Raw genomic sequence first — 13,327 nt, 5'->3', positions numbered from 1 at the left:
AAAAAACAAAAAAAAAAAAAACAAGAAGAAAAGTTCCTTTAATCAAAGAGGTTCCAGATAATCGCATCTAGAATCTCAGTTTAAGTGCAGGGGTGGCGAATGGCTCTGCCCTCTCCTGCCTCTCTGGGTTTTAGCTACGTGCCGTCCTTAAAACGATGTTCAGGGCTCGCTTACTAAGTTCATTGTTTTGTACTTGCTAATTGCTGCCGCCGCCGCCACAGCACTGGCTGCTGCGGCCCTGCGGAGCAGTTTCTTGTAGATCCACTCCTGTCCGGGTCCGCCCCGCTTGTCCAGCTCCACCCTGAGGATCGCTCTTCGGTAGCTTCTTTGCTGCAGCGACAGGATCACAGATGTTTGATTAGAGCAAGTGTGTAGGTTCATAGTTGCAAACATACAAAACAAAGGTTACAATAACATATTCATTGGAACTCGTCACTGGGAAGAAGAAAAAAGTCTGTTAGCAGCGGGTTAGCAGCTTTATTTATGGTATTTAAGTGCCAAAAAAAACTGAATTTAATCCTTCCCAGTAAAGCTGTTTGTTCACAATGCTTACCAACAAAAATACACTTTTAGTATCACACTTACAACCTCTGAACTTATTCATCTCTTTACCCAAAATCTCTTTGACACAAGCAGCTTTCAGATCTAATTTGAGTGAGCCATGTTGTTTCTTTTGTTTTTTTAATGAAGCCATGTGGACATTAATCAGCTGTTAAACAAAATTGTGTTACCGTTGACGTCCCTTAAATGTGTTTACACATTAATGTTAAACAATATTGTACTTCATTTTAGCGCACAAGTCACTAGGTCAAGTGAAAATCCACCCCCCCGCCCTCACACACACAATTTGCTGCAGAAATAAGTGGGTGGGATATTTCCATCTGTGGGAGCAGTTGTTGAAAGGGGCATTTGACTCAGCAGCCTGAAGCACTTACCAATAGCCATGAAAATTTCATTGACGTTCATCGCGGTCTTGGCTGATGTCTCCATGAACAGTAGACTGTTGTCATCAGCGTATGTTTGTGCCTCCTGAGACCGGAAAGGATAGTATAAAACCTTACCAGCACTTACAAGCGTAATGCAATTGTATTACCTCATAAATAGGATAAGAATATCTAAAATAAATTTGGTGTGAATGTTATATTGATGTATATTTTTGCATCTTCATACCTGGAGGTCTATAGCTCTCTTGTTTGCGATGTCTGCCTTGTTTCCAGCCAGAGCGATCACAATGTTGGGACTGGCTTGTCTTTGCAGCTCCTTCACCCAGTTCTTTGCTCGTGCAAAAGTATCCTAATTGAGCGGCAAACTTTATTAATATGTCTCTCATCCGGTGTATTCACATAACAACTATATTTAATCGAGGTGGGTCATAACACACTTCTGTGTGACAACCCAACACACCCACAATTCTGAACATCAACAGGTCTAATTTTAGATTTACATGACCAACAATTGGAGTGTATTGCAGTATTCTGCCTCCAAACAAACCCAATACACCTCTATAAAAAACTGTAACATTTACACATTTAACTTGGATTATCAACACAGCTTCACGTTTCAGAGCAATGCAGTCAAAAAAGAAATGATACACCAATTAATGCACAACAAACATTCAAGTAAATTAAGGTAATATCAAAAGTAAAAGCAATCAGAGTTCATCTTGTTGCTCCCGACTGACAAGACTCTGTCCCCCATTGTTTCCCTACAGGTGAAACCTACTGTGTTGGTGATGTCATAGACCACGATGGCCGCCTGAGCGCCTCTGTAGTACATTGGAGCCAGGCTGTGGTAGCGCTCTTGACCTGCGGTGTCCCAGATCTCAAACTTCACAGTGGTGTCGTCCAGACAGACGGTCTGAGTGAGGAAGGCAGCTGAGGAAAGAAAGTAATAAACATCAGTAGAATTATAGTGTTTGAGGACCATGTATGTTTCCATCCTCCTGAAAGATCATATTCATGTATACAGCAAGTAAAGGCTCTCACACACTTGTACCCTAAAATAATTAGTAATATGACTGATTATTAAATGAAACATTCTACTTCTGACAATTCAAGTTAATTCTTGACCTTAGGAACAGTACGAGACAACATAATCCCAACACAAAAATTCCACTTGTGGTTGAAACTTAAAAAAAAAGTTGAGATTTCTTCATTAAAAAGATTTTGAGATTTAAAATTATTTTATATTTAAATGTATTTTAAATATTAGAGTTTGTAGACACTTAAAGGATTATTGCAATGTTTAACCTATTGAAGTCCCCAGCATGGTAAATATTAAAATTCCTTTATTATGAATTTGTGGCATTGTACTAGCTTAAGTATTGATATATGATAAACAATAATAATCATCATGCATCAACCCATTCTACCTGAAACACTGCACACATGGAGTAGTGTTTTTTGTCTCTTACCTCCAATGGTACTCTCCTGGAATTCATGAAACTGGCCTTTGACAAAGCGCAGCACTAAGCTGGACTTGCCCACGGCCGACTCCCCCAGCAGCACCAGTTTGAATTGGCAGATTTTGTTTGCTGCTGTGGCTCCATTTGGCCTGGTTTGTCCTCCTCCGCGCCCAGCCATTGACAGAGACAGAAGTTGTTATGGATGAGATGGATTGAAACGATAGGTCAATGCAGGCTCAGGAGACACAACCACTGATAGCGAGCAAGGAGAGAAGCCAAACTCCCAGCAGGAAGAACCAAACCGATGGGAAGCAATGGAGTGACCCCGTCTACCTTGAAAAAGAAAAAGAAAAGTGAGAACCCAAAATACAAATACAAAAATACAAAACAGAATTATGGAATGGCAGTTCTTCAGTGCAGCAACTAAAGTTATTTTCATTATCTATTAGTTTGCTAAATACTTTGTTAAATAATTGACTAGTTGTTTGTTTGAACAACAGTTTATTATATAAGACGAGGAGAAGCTCATGTGCAGTTGGCTGCAGCCCCATACATGTGTATTTCATGACATAAACTTTAATATGTCATATGTTAAGACGATGTCACTTGTCACATCAACACCTGGATTATCCTCTTTGTAAAACACGTTTTAAAACGTTAGTGAGTTGATCACGTCTCTAGACAACCCCGATTGTGAACAGAGTGAAAACGGGATTAACGGTTTCTAAAAAATCAAACACTTCAGAAGGTTTATGAATTGATAATTTAACTATAACCTGAGCTTTACCTATATTGACTAGCCATATTTTTGTATTTTCATTCTGGAAAGCAAATTCCAGATAATATATATTTAATTATAAACACCACAATAACAACCATCAAACAAACTTTACCTGATGGTCTAAACTTTGATCGAATAACCAGATAAAAATAAAAAAACAACTGTGAGTTAGCTGCGAGGCTAAAGCTAGCAATGCTAACGTCAGCTAACAAGAAATAAATACGAAAAGAAAACGAACAACAAGGTGCCGTTCTTACCAACAACGAGAAACAATATCCACTTCACCCTGTCACTAGTAAGTAATATCCGTGTTGATCCACGTTAACAACGTTTTGTTCTCAGTCTACAAGACTTTCGGGTTCAGTAAAATATACGCTTCCGCCTTGTGTAACCAAAAATACTTCCTGGTTTCATCCGTCATGTGATCACTTTGACAGCCAATGAGATTGCCGGATTGTGGGCATCAGAAGAAGAGTCAGAAGAAGCCAACTCACTGCGAAAAAAACGTCAAGCAGTACGAGTACATAAACTCAAGCACTGTATTTTTTTGTTGAAGTAGGTATTTGAATCCAGAAATAAGCATATATATGTAAAGTATGTGCACAGTATGCACACTTAATTAAAGTACTTAAAGTATATTTTTATCAGAGTATTTATGTGGTATAAGTAAGTACTTCTTCCACGACTGATAACATATACATTTGCCCACCATAAAATTATCATTAGAAAATGTTTTTTAAAGGACAAACGTCACAACTGATTGATCTTTATTATCTTTACAATGAAAACGTACACAATACATTATAACTATTATTGGAAGACATGTTGCTAAATGTATTTCTCATTTTGCTTGTGAATGATGGTTGCAAAAATCAGTGCTGCAGCAGGTGTCAGCTGCTATGTTTGGATTTATCTGCTGCAAGCATTTCTGTTTCTCCATGCAAGTCTGGATATAGATCATATCTGTGAAAATAGGAAAAACGACAGGATGTATTATGAGTTAAAGTCAAAGTCAGTTTTTTTTGTCACTTCTTCCATCTGTGAAAACATATAGAAGACTTGAAATTGTGCTTCTCTCCTGTCTGACATAAAGTGAATGTAATGTGAAGGAAGTAATAAAGTGCAAAAAAACAGTTATAGGTAAAAAATAAAATAAAATACAAGCAACATATAACATAAATTAAGAAACTATATAGGTGTGCGTTAAAGCAACGGTAAGACAACTACTGCAAATATTTAATGAATGACAAACTGATTGAAAACGATTGTTTTCCCTCTTTGTTTTTAGCTGAACAGCACACGGAGGGAGGAGCCTGTACTTACGGGATCTTCGAATAAATTGAGTGATGTGGGCACAGACTTGATTCTCGTGGGAACAATTATTATCAAGAATTAAACAGCTCAGAATGGTGCCTCCACAATAACACCTCAAAGCTTCACCTGGAAATAGAAGAGAAAAATAATGTGCAACCATTGTATACAAACTACCTACATTTGCGAAACCACAAAAGATTGTCCTGAAGCTTTAAAACCAGACACACTGGATACATAATATTAATTTAAAGTAATCAGCTGCAGATTATTGTTGCTGGTTTTGAGGAGGATATCATTCTTGTAGTGAAATACACTGCAGGTTTGTTGTGTTTCTCGTACAGTAACTTACCCTGGCTCACAACCACCAACACCAGCAGAGCAAGAATCACAGTCTTCATGTTTGAACCTCTATGTACAGTGTACACCGATCTCTGCATTAAGGAAACAAGATGGAAAAGTGTAAAAAATCAAATGACATATTTAGCCTGAAACACTTTTATCATGCAGATATGAAAACACGTAAAGATATCCCACCTTGTCAGTCGTCCTGCTGGAGTATTGATGCCTCCGATGTGTGCTGCCAGGCTGTGAGCTTCCTTTTTATTTGGACTTGTTTTATTTGTTTTGGACAAGTTGCACTTTCACATAACTTCACATCAAGTGACATTTTGCACACTATCATTTGGAGGTCAGTATACAATGTTGAAATAGCACCATTATTGTGACTAAAAGCTAATGGACAATTCTAGTAAGTTGACTTATTGCCAAATTAGAGAAACTGAGAAACTGATTTAGTGAGATCCAAAGATTAATAATCTAGAACAAATAGGTAAGTGCCCAGTTATGAGAACACGGTGTGAGGACGGGAAGCAAACAGCAAACAGTTTTGACCGTGGTTGTGTCATCGTGGTCGTGTCAACGTGATTGTGTCTTATCCTCTCTTGTGGTATTCTGTGTTCTGCTGTTACCAAGCATGTAAGATTATTTAATGCAAGTGTATTGAACATTGGCAATTTGATGCTATGTGTCACAGAGCAAAGAAATAAAGGGATCAACAAATCTAAGGAAATACTGACCCAGGCCCGTGATTTGTTTGTGGCAGAAACGTCTGAACAAGTTCTCTCCTTTTCCCCCAAAAGTCCCTGTAAGATTTAAATTGGTTATTTGTTGAATTCACTACGTCGTGATTGAAATAAATGGAGAATGATGAAATCAACACACTTCAGACACTAACTTTAACTTCTTCCCCAGTTGAAGTGAAGTCAGACCCCCTGTGTTATTAGGACTCAGATCGTCATAAGAAAACAATTAACACTAATGTTGTTCACCTCCCTGCCTGAAGGGGGTGCTGTTGTATTGTCTTCTGTACTTTGCTCTGTTGTGTTGCAGGTGAGGCGTCTAAAGAGGGAACCTGTTGAGGCCGAAGGTTTCTCTCCTGTCTCTCCAGCTTCCAACCCGGCCATGCAGCTCGTCACTGATCCTTGCGTGGTGGAGTTATTGAGCAGTCTCCGTAGCAGTACGGGGGAGAAGCCCTTTTTGTTCCACCTTGTTTTCTCCTGTTTTCTGGTAGGTAGATAGGTAAGATACCTTCACTTTCTTTTGTTTCTTTGTGAGGGCTCGGGAAGTCAGGTTACTTGCAAAGATTGTTTTGTTTGTTGTTTTGGGCCAGGCTCACCCTGAAGATAATTATTGCTTCCAGGATCCCAATAAATACAAATTGAGGACTATAACACTGCAGCATTGTGTTGCAAATCAGATGGGAAGCACTTGAGTGATCCTGTGTATCTTGGGGGAAAAAAAGAACATTAGTGGATCTAATTATAAAAACCCAAAATACAGAACAGAATTATGGAACGGCAGCTTTTTAGGGCAGCAACTTTATTTTTTACTGTCCATTAGTTTGCTAAATACTTTGTTAAATAATTGACGAATTGTCTGTTTGAACAACTAGTCAACTATCAACAGTTTAAATAACAGTTTATCATATAAGACTTGATCATATAAGACCAGAAGAAGCTTATGTGTCGTTGGTTGCAACCCCATACATTTTTATATCATGATATGAACTTAAATATGTCATTTGTCAAGACGGTGTAAGATGTATATGTTTGCCCACCATAAAATTACAATTAGAAAATGTTTTAAAACGGACAAAAGTTACAGCCGATTGATCTTTATTATAACAATGGAAAATTACACAATGCAGTATTATTACTTGAACATATATGTTGCTTGATTCATTTTTCATGTACATTCATCAGTTGCAAAGATCAGTGCTGCAGCAGGTTTCAGAGTCTACATTGCGATTTATTCGCTTCAAGCATTCCTGTTTATCCATGCAAGTCTGGATATAGGCGTAACCTGTAAAAACAGGAAAAAAAGACAGCATGTATTATGAGACAAGGAGTGCAAGTATTTAATGAATGACTCTAAACCAGGGGTGGGCAATTATTTTTCCCAGGGGGCCACATGAGGTACAGAAAATATTGTGGAGGGCTGGGCCAATAGCCTGAACTCATTTATGTACTCTCTGCGACGAAGTATGACAGGACTTCCTAACATGCAGTTCTGTGGTATAATTTTATCAATGTGAAACCATGACTGAAGTTCCTATCCCTGACAGCTAAGTAGCTCCACTCAGTGGGTCCTCGGTTATAGCTGTGAAAAGCAAATGTTGCTGCCTGTTGACATTTATGGCAATGTGCTGCCAGTTGATGGTATGTCCGCCAGGCCTAATATTAATGATAAGTAAAAAATATACGTACATATTTATTCAAATTAGAATATTTTGAATACATGGCAGGCCAGATTAAAACGCCCAACGGGCTGCATACGGCCTGCAGGCCGTACTTTGCTAACCCCTGCTCAAAACTGATTCAAAATGATCGTTTTCCCTCTTCATTTTTTTCCGAACAGAACTGTAGGCTACTTACTGGATCTATGACGATCACTGACGCGGGCACAGACTTGATTAGATCCAGAACACATATTGTCAGGAACGAAACATCTCACATAGGTGCCTCCACAATAACACCTCAAGGCTTCACCTGGAAATAGAAGACAAACATAATGTTTCAACCATTGTATACAAACTACCTACATTTGCTTAATTTAAAGTAATCAGCTGCAGATTATTGTGGCTGGTTTTGAGGAGGATATCATTCTTGTAGTGAAATACACTGCAGGTTTGTTGTGTTTGTCATAAAGTAACTTACCCTGGCTCACAACCACCAACACCAGCAGAGCAAGAATCACAGTCTTCATGTTTGAACCTCTCTGTACAGTGTACACCAAACTCTGCATTAAGGAAACAAGATGGAAAAGTGTAAAAAAATCAAATGACATATTTAGCTTGGAACACTTTTATCATGCAGATATGAAAACACGTAAAGATATCCCACCTTGTCAGTCGTCCTGCTGAAGTATTGATGCCTCCGATGTGTGCTGCCAGGCTGTGAGCTTCCTTTTTATTTGGACTTGTTATATTTGTTTTGGACAAGTTGCAATTTCACATAACTTCACATCAAGTGACATTTGGCACACTATCATTTGGAGGTCAGTATACAATGTTGAAATAGCACCATTATTGTGACTAAAAGCTAATGGACAATTCTAGTAAGTTGACTTATTGCCAAATTAGAGAAGTGTTTTGCAACAAAAACAAACCTGAAGGAAAATGATCAGACAGACCAAACTAAATTATAATGTGAAATGAGAAATTAAAGCAAACTAGAGAGCAACGAAAATAATGTCATTCAAATCAGGATTTATGAAACATTAAAGCATTCATGTAGAAGGGAGTGTAAAGAAATGTTACAAAAACGATGATTTCAATTTCACCGCACTGAGAAACTGATTTAGTGAGATCCAAAGATTAATAATCTAGAACAAATAGGTAAGTGCGCAGTTATGGGAACACGGTGTGAGGACGGGAAGCAAACAGCAAACAGTTTTGACCGTGGTTGTGTCATCGTGGTCGTGTCAACGTGGTTGTGTCTGACCCTCTCTTGTGGTATCCTGTGTTGTGCTGTTACCAAGCATGTAAGACTATTTAATGCAAGTGTATTGAACATTGCCAATTTCATGCTATGTGTCACAAAGCAAAGAAATAAAGGGATCAACAGATCGAAGGAAATACTGACCGAGGCCGTGATTTGTTTGTGGCAGAAACGTCTGAACAAGTTCTCTCCTTTTCCCCCAAAAGTCCCTGTAAGATTTAAATTGGTTATTTGTTGAAGTCACTACAGTGTGATTGAAATAAATGGAGAATGATGAAATTAACACACTTCAGACACTAACTTTAACTTTTTTCCCAGTTGTAGTGAAGTCAGACCCCCTGTGTTATTAGGACTCAGAGCGATGTCCCACCTTGTTAGTCCTACTGGAGTATTGATGCCTCTGATGTGTGCTGCCCGGCTGTGAGCTTCCTTTTTATATTTAGACTTGTTGAGCAATCGAGGGAAATTCCAGTTAAGTGACCCATGAACAGGAAGAACGTTTCAGTTTCTTTTTGCAGCATAAAAACGGCAGAGCGGAGCAGAAAAACAGGAGGACGGGGAGGACTCTGTTGTGAGCGCGTTACACCTCAGCAAATCAGTAAAAACTGATAAAGAGAAAAACCCCGTTATACTAGGAGTGTTAGAATTATTGTAATATCACTGCGACTGTTTCATTGAATTGAAGTTGCTGTATGTGATAGTTTTGAGAAAAATGTTGTAATAAAAACTCAGGCTTACAATTTGTAAATGACTGAATTCAAACAAAGTATTCTAGTTCTAAAAAAAAAAAGTCTGGTAACCCTGATAGAGTAAGTATCTTTAGGTGAAGACTTTGCCGTGTTAGTCATAAATGGTGAGATGTTCACAGCTCATCTACCAGAAGGTGGTGCAAAGTGATAGAGAAAAAGAAAACTCAGCAGAGCCTCGCAGTCCTGAGAGGCTTTATCAGTAATAAACTCAAAGAAGCTGAAATATGTGCAATACGATCTTTATATAGAGCATGTGGCGGTATTGTGGTCTAAATCTACTCTGTTCAATTGTCTACTGAAAATACGCAAAAAAGTCATATATGAAGAAGATGATTAATGTGTAATTTGCAGGTGCAAAAGAGCAAACAGGAGCATTCGAGAGATGTCAATCAATCTGATCTAAACAAGGTGCAATCAGCCAAAAGATTAGATCACAGTGGATGTGCAAGGCCTGTTTCTATTATTAAATTAGACAAAAGTTACAACTAATTGATCTTTATTATGACAATGCAAAAGTCCAAAATACATGAGTACATTTTTACTGGAAGATATGTTGCATGTCTATAACCACTTAATTCATCAGTTGCAAAGATCAGTGCTGCAGCAGGAGCCAGATGCTACATCTGAATTGATCAGCAGCCTGCAGTCACTTTCTTTCATGCAACTCCTGAAATAGCTGTAATCTGTGAAAACAGAAAGAAAAAAACAAAACAAGATTTATTATGAGACAACTACTGAAAATATTTAGTGATTGACTCTGTAACTTGTTCCCTCTTAGCTTTTAGCTGAGCGGCACACGGAGGGAGCAGCCGGTACTTACGGGGTCCCGCTTGAATAGTGATGTGGGCACAGACTGGATTAAATCCATAACAGGTCTCAATTTTGCTTGAACATATCTTTGTGGTGCCTGCACAATTACACCTCAAGGCTTCACCTGGACATAGAAGAGAAAAATAATGTGCAACCATTGTATACAAACTAGTGCTACACTTGCCAAACCACAAAGGATTGTCCTAAAGTTTTAAAACCAGTCACACTTGGTACATGTCTTTCTCGTACATTAACTTACCCTGGCTCACAACCACCAACACCAGCAGAGCAAGAATCACAGTCTTCATGTTTGAACCTCTCTGTACAGTGTACACCGATCTCTGCATGAAGAAAACAAGATGGAAAAGTGTAAGAAATCAAATGAAATATTTAGCTTGGAGCACTTTTATCATGCAGATATGAAAACACGTAAAGATATCCCACCTAGTTAGTCGTCCTGCTGGAGTATTGATGCCTGTGATGTGTGCTGCCCGGCTGCGAGCTCCCTTTTTATTTGGACTTGTTGAGCTATCAAGGGAAATTCCAGTTGGTGAGTGACCCATGAACAGGAACGATGTTTCAGTTTCTTTTTGCAGCATAAAAACGGCAGAGCGGAGCAGAAAAACAGGAAGACGGGGAGGACTCTGTTGTGAGCGCGTTACACCTCAGCAAATCAGTAAAAACTGATAAAGAGGAAAACCCCGTTATACTAGGAGTGTTAGAATTATTTTAATATCACTGCAACTGTTTCATTGAATTGAAGTTGCTGTATGTGATAGTTTTGAGAAAATGATGTAATAAAAACTCAGGCTTACAATTTGTAAATGACTGAATTCAAACAAAGTATTCTGGTTCTTTAAAACCATTTAACCCTCTTCTCCTGTCCATTAACCATGATAGAGTAAGTATCTTTAGGTAAAGACTTGGCAGTGTTAGTCATAAATGGTGAGATGTTCACAGCTCATCTACCAGAAGGTGGTGCAAAGTGATAGAGAAAAAGAAAACTCAGCAGAGCCTCGCAGTCCTGAGAGGCTTTATCAGTAATAAACTCAAAGAAGCTGAAATATGTGCAATACAATCTTTTCAAGAGCACGTGGAGGTATTCTTGTCTAAATCTACTCTGTTCAATTGTCTACTGAAGACAAATACCCAAAAATCTCTGCATGAAGAAAAACAAGATGGACAAGTGTTAGAAAACAAATGACATATTTAGCTTGGAACACTTTTATCATGCAGATATGAAAACACTTAAAGATATCCCACCTTGTCAGTCGTCCTGCTGGAGTATTGATGCCTCTGATGTGTGCTGCCCGGCTGCGAGCTCCCTTTTTATTTGGACTTGTGAGTAAATGATTGAAATTCCAGTGTGTCAACAGAACAACTAACTGATCAAGGCCAGGAAGTGATTCTGCAAAACCCGTATGACCAACACAAAAACAAATATGTTCTATTTTAACGTTGTACAAGTGACTAATGTTACTGTTAGCTTTACATAGTAATAGTCATTACGGTGTAAAAGTATAATCCTGCATGAGAGCTCATGTGAGGCACTTAGACAGCCAATAACATCGCCGGATAGTGAGACGCAGATCCAGAAGAAGCCAACTCGCTGCTAAAAAATAAACCTCAAGCAATGAGAGACTCAAGCACTGTACTTTTTTCGTTGTATTTATTTAAATCCAAGAATATGAACATCCACAGTTTGTGCTTTAAGCATGTTTTAATTTAACTGAGTATTTCTGTGATATTGTCACTTTTATGTTAAAGAACTGAGTACTTCTTCCTCCACCATATTTGCATATCATTTTGCCCACCGTTAAATGACCATTAGAAAATGTTGTTTAAAGGACAAAAGTTACATCTGATTGATCTTTATTGTGACAATTAAAAAATGCATAATATAGTATTACTATCATTGTAAGATATGTTTCTTGAAGAATCAGAAAGATCAATTTTGCAGCAGGTCTGGATTTATCTGCTGCTTGCATATCCTTTCATACATGCACATCTGGACGAATCCTGTGAAAACAGGAAAAAAAGACAGGATGTATTATGAGACAACTACTGCAAGTATTTAATTAATGACTCGAAACTGATTTAAAACGATCGGTTTCCTTCGTTTGTTTTAGCTGAACAGCACACAGAGGGAGCAGCCTGTACTTACTACTTGTACTTCTATGAGTGACATGTGCACAGACTTCATTTGCTCCGATACAGTTATACTCAGAGTCCAAACATGTCATAGAGCCTCCACAATAACACCTCAAGGCTTCACCTGGAAATAGAAGAGAAACATAATGTTCACCCATTGTATACTGACGAGCTACATTTGACAAACCACAAAAGATTGTCCTGAAGCTTTAAAACCAGACACACTGGATACATAATATTAATTTAAAGTAATCAGCTGCAGATTATTGTGGCTGGTTTTGAGGAGGATATCATTCTTGTAGTGAAATACTCTGCAGGTTTGAGAATGACAGTCTTCATGTTTGAACCTCCCTGTACAGTGTACACCGATCTCCGCATGAAGTGTTCAAAATCAAATGACATATTTATCTGGGAGCACTTTTATCACGCAGATATGAAAACACTTAAAGATATCCCACTTTGTTAGTCGTCCTGCTGGACTATTGATGCCTCTGATGTGTGCTGCCCGTCTGTGAGCTTCATATTTATTTGGACTTGTTGAGCAATCGAGGGAACAGTGTGTCAACAGACCGACGAACTGATCGAGGCCAGGCAGTGATTCCGCAAAACCCGTATGACCTACACAAATATGATCTGTTTTAACATTGTACAGCTGACTAATGTTAGCTTTACATATTAATAGTAATAAGGTATAAAAGTATATTTCTACAAGAGAGCACACGTCAATAAAACCACCGGATAGTGAGCTTCAGAAGGAGAGTCAGAAGAAGCCAACTTGCTGCTAAAAAAAACAAACCTCAAGCAATAAGAGACTCAAGCACTCTACTTTTCTTGTTGTATTTATTTTAATCCAAGAATATATACATGCACAGTGTGTACTTAAAGCACCTTTTAATTTTACAGAGTATTTCTGTGATATTGTCACTTTTATGTTAAAGAACTCAGTACTTCTTCCACCACTGATTATATTTGCATATCATTTTGCCCACCATGAAATTACCATCAGAACATGTTTTTAAAAGGACAAAAGTTACAACTGATTGATCTTTATTATGACAATGCAAAAGTACACAGTACAGTATTCCTATTACTGGAAGATATGTTGCTGATATGTTGTTCA

At 38.2% G+C, this 13,327-nt stretch overlaps 1 protein-coding gene across 2 annotated transcripts; it reads right to left on the bottom strand.

Moving 5' to 3' along the window:
• LOC137789921 (ras-related protein Rab-5C-like) lies at positions 1 to 3,585 on the bottom strand. 2 transcript variants are annotated; one of them, XM_068583795.1, is made up of 6 exons: positions 3,443 to 3,585; positions 2,414 to 2,737; positions 1,723 to 1,874; positions 1,171 to 1,293; positions 936 to 1,029; positions 1 to 330 (listed from the first exon to the last, which is right to left on the bottom strand). In XM_068583795.1, the coding sequence occupies exons 2-6, from the start codon at positions 2,580 to 2,582 to the stop codon at positions 197 to 199; spliced, it is 672 nt and encodes a 223-aa protein (XP_068439896.1). In that variant the 5' UTR covers positions 2,583 to 2,737; positions 3,443 to 3,585; the 3' UTR covers positions 1 to 196. The 2 variants fall into 2 exon arrangements, with proteins under 2 accessions (XP_068439896.1, XP_068439897.1); XM_068583796.1 differs by having other exon boundaries at positions 2,414 to 2,733.
• Between the last annotated feature and the right edge of the window lie 9,742 nt (positions 3,586 to 13,327).

Source organism: Clinocottus analis, unplaced genomic scaffold, assembly GCF_023055335.1.
Source record: "Clinocottus analis isolate CAN_PGR_092001 unplaced genomic scaffold, fCliAna1.0.p SCAF_19, whole genome shotgun sequence".
Classification (NCBI taxonomy): domain Eukaryota; kingdom Metazoa; phylum Chordata; class Actinopteri; order Perciformes; family Cottidae; genus Clinocottus; species Clinocottus analis.
Note: the sequence above shows the minus strand (reverse complement) of the source record. Positions and strands in the feature narration are given on the sequence as shown.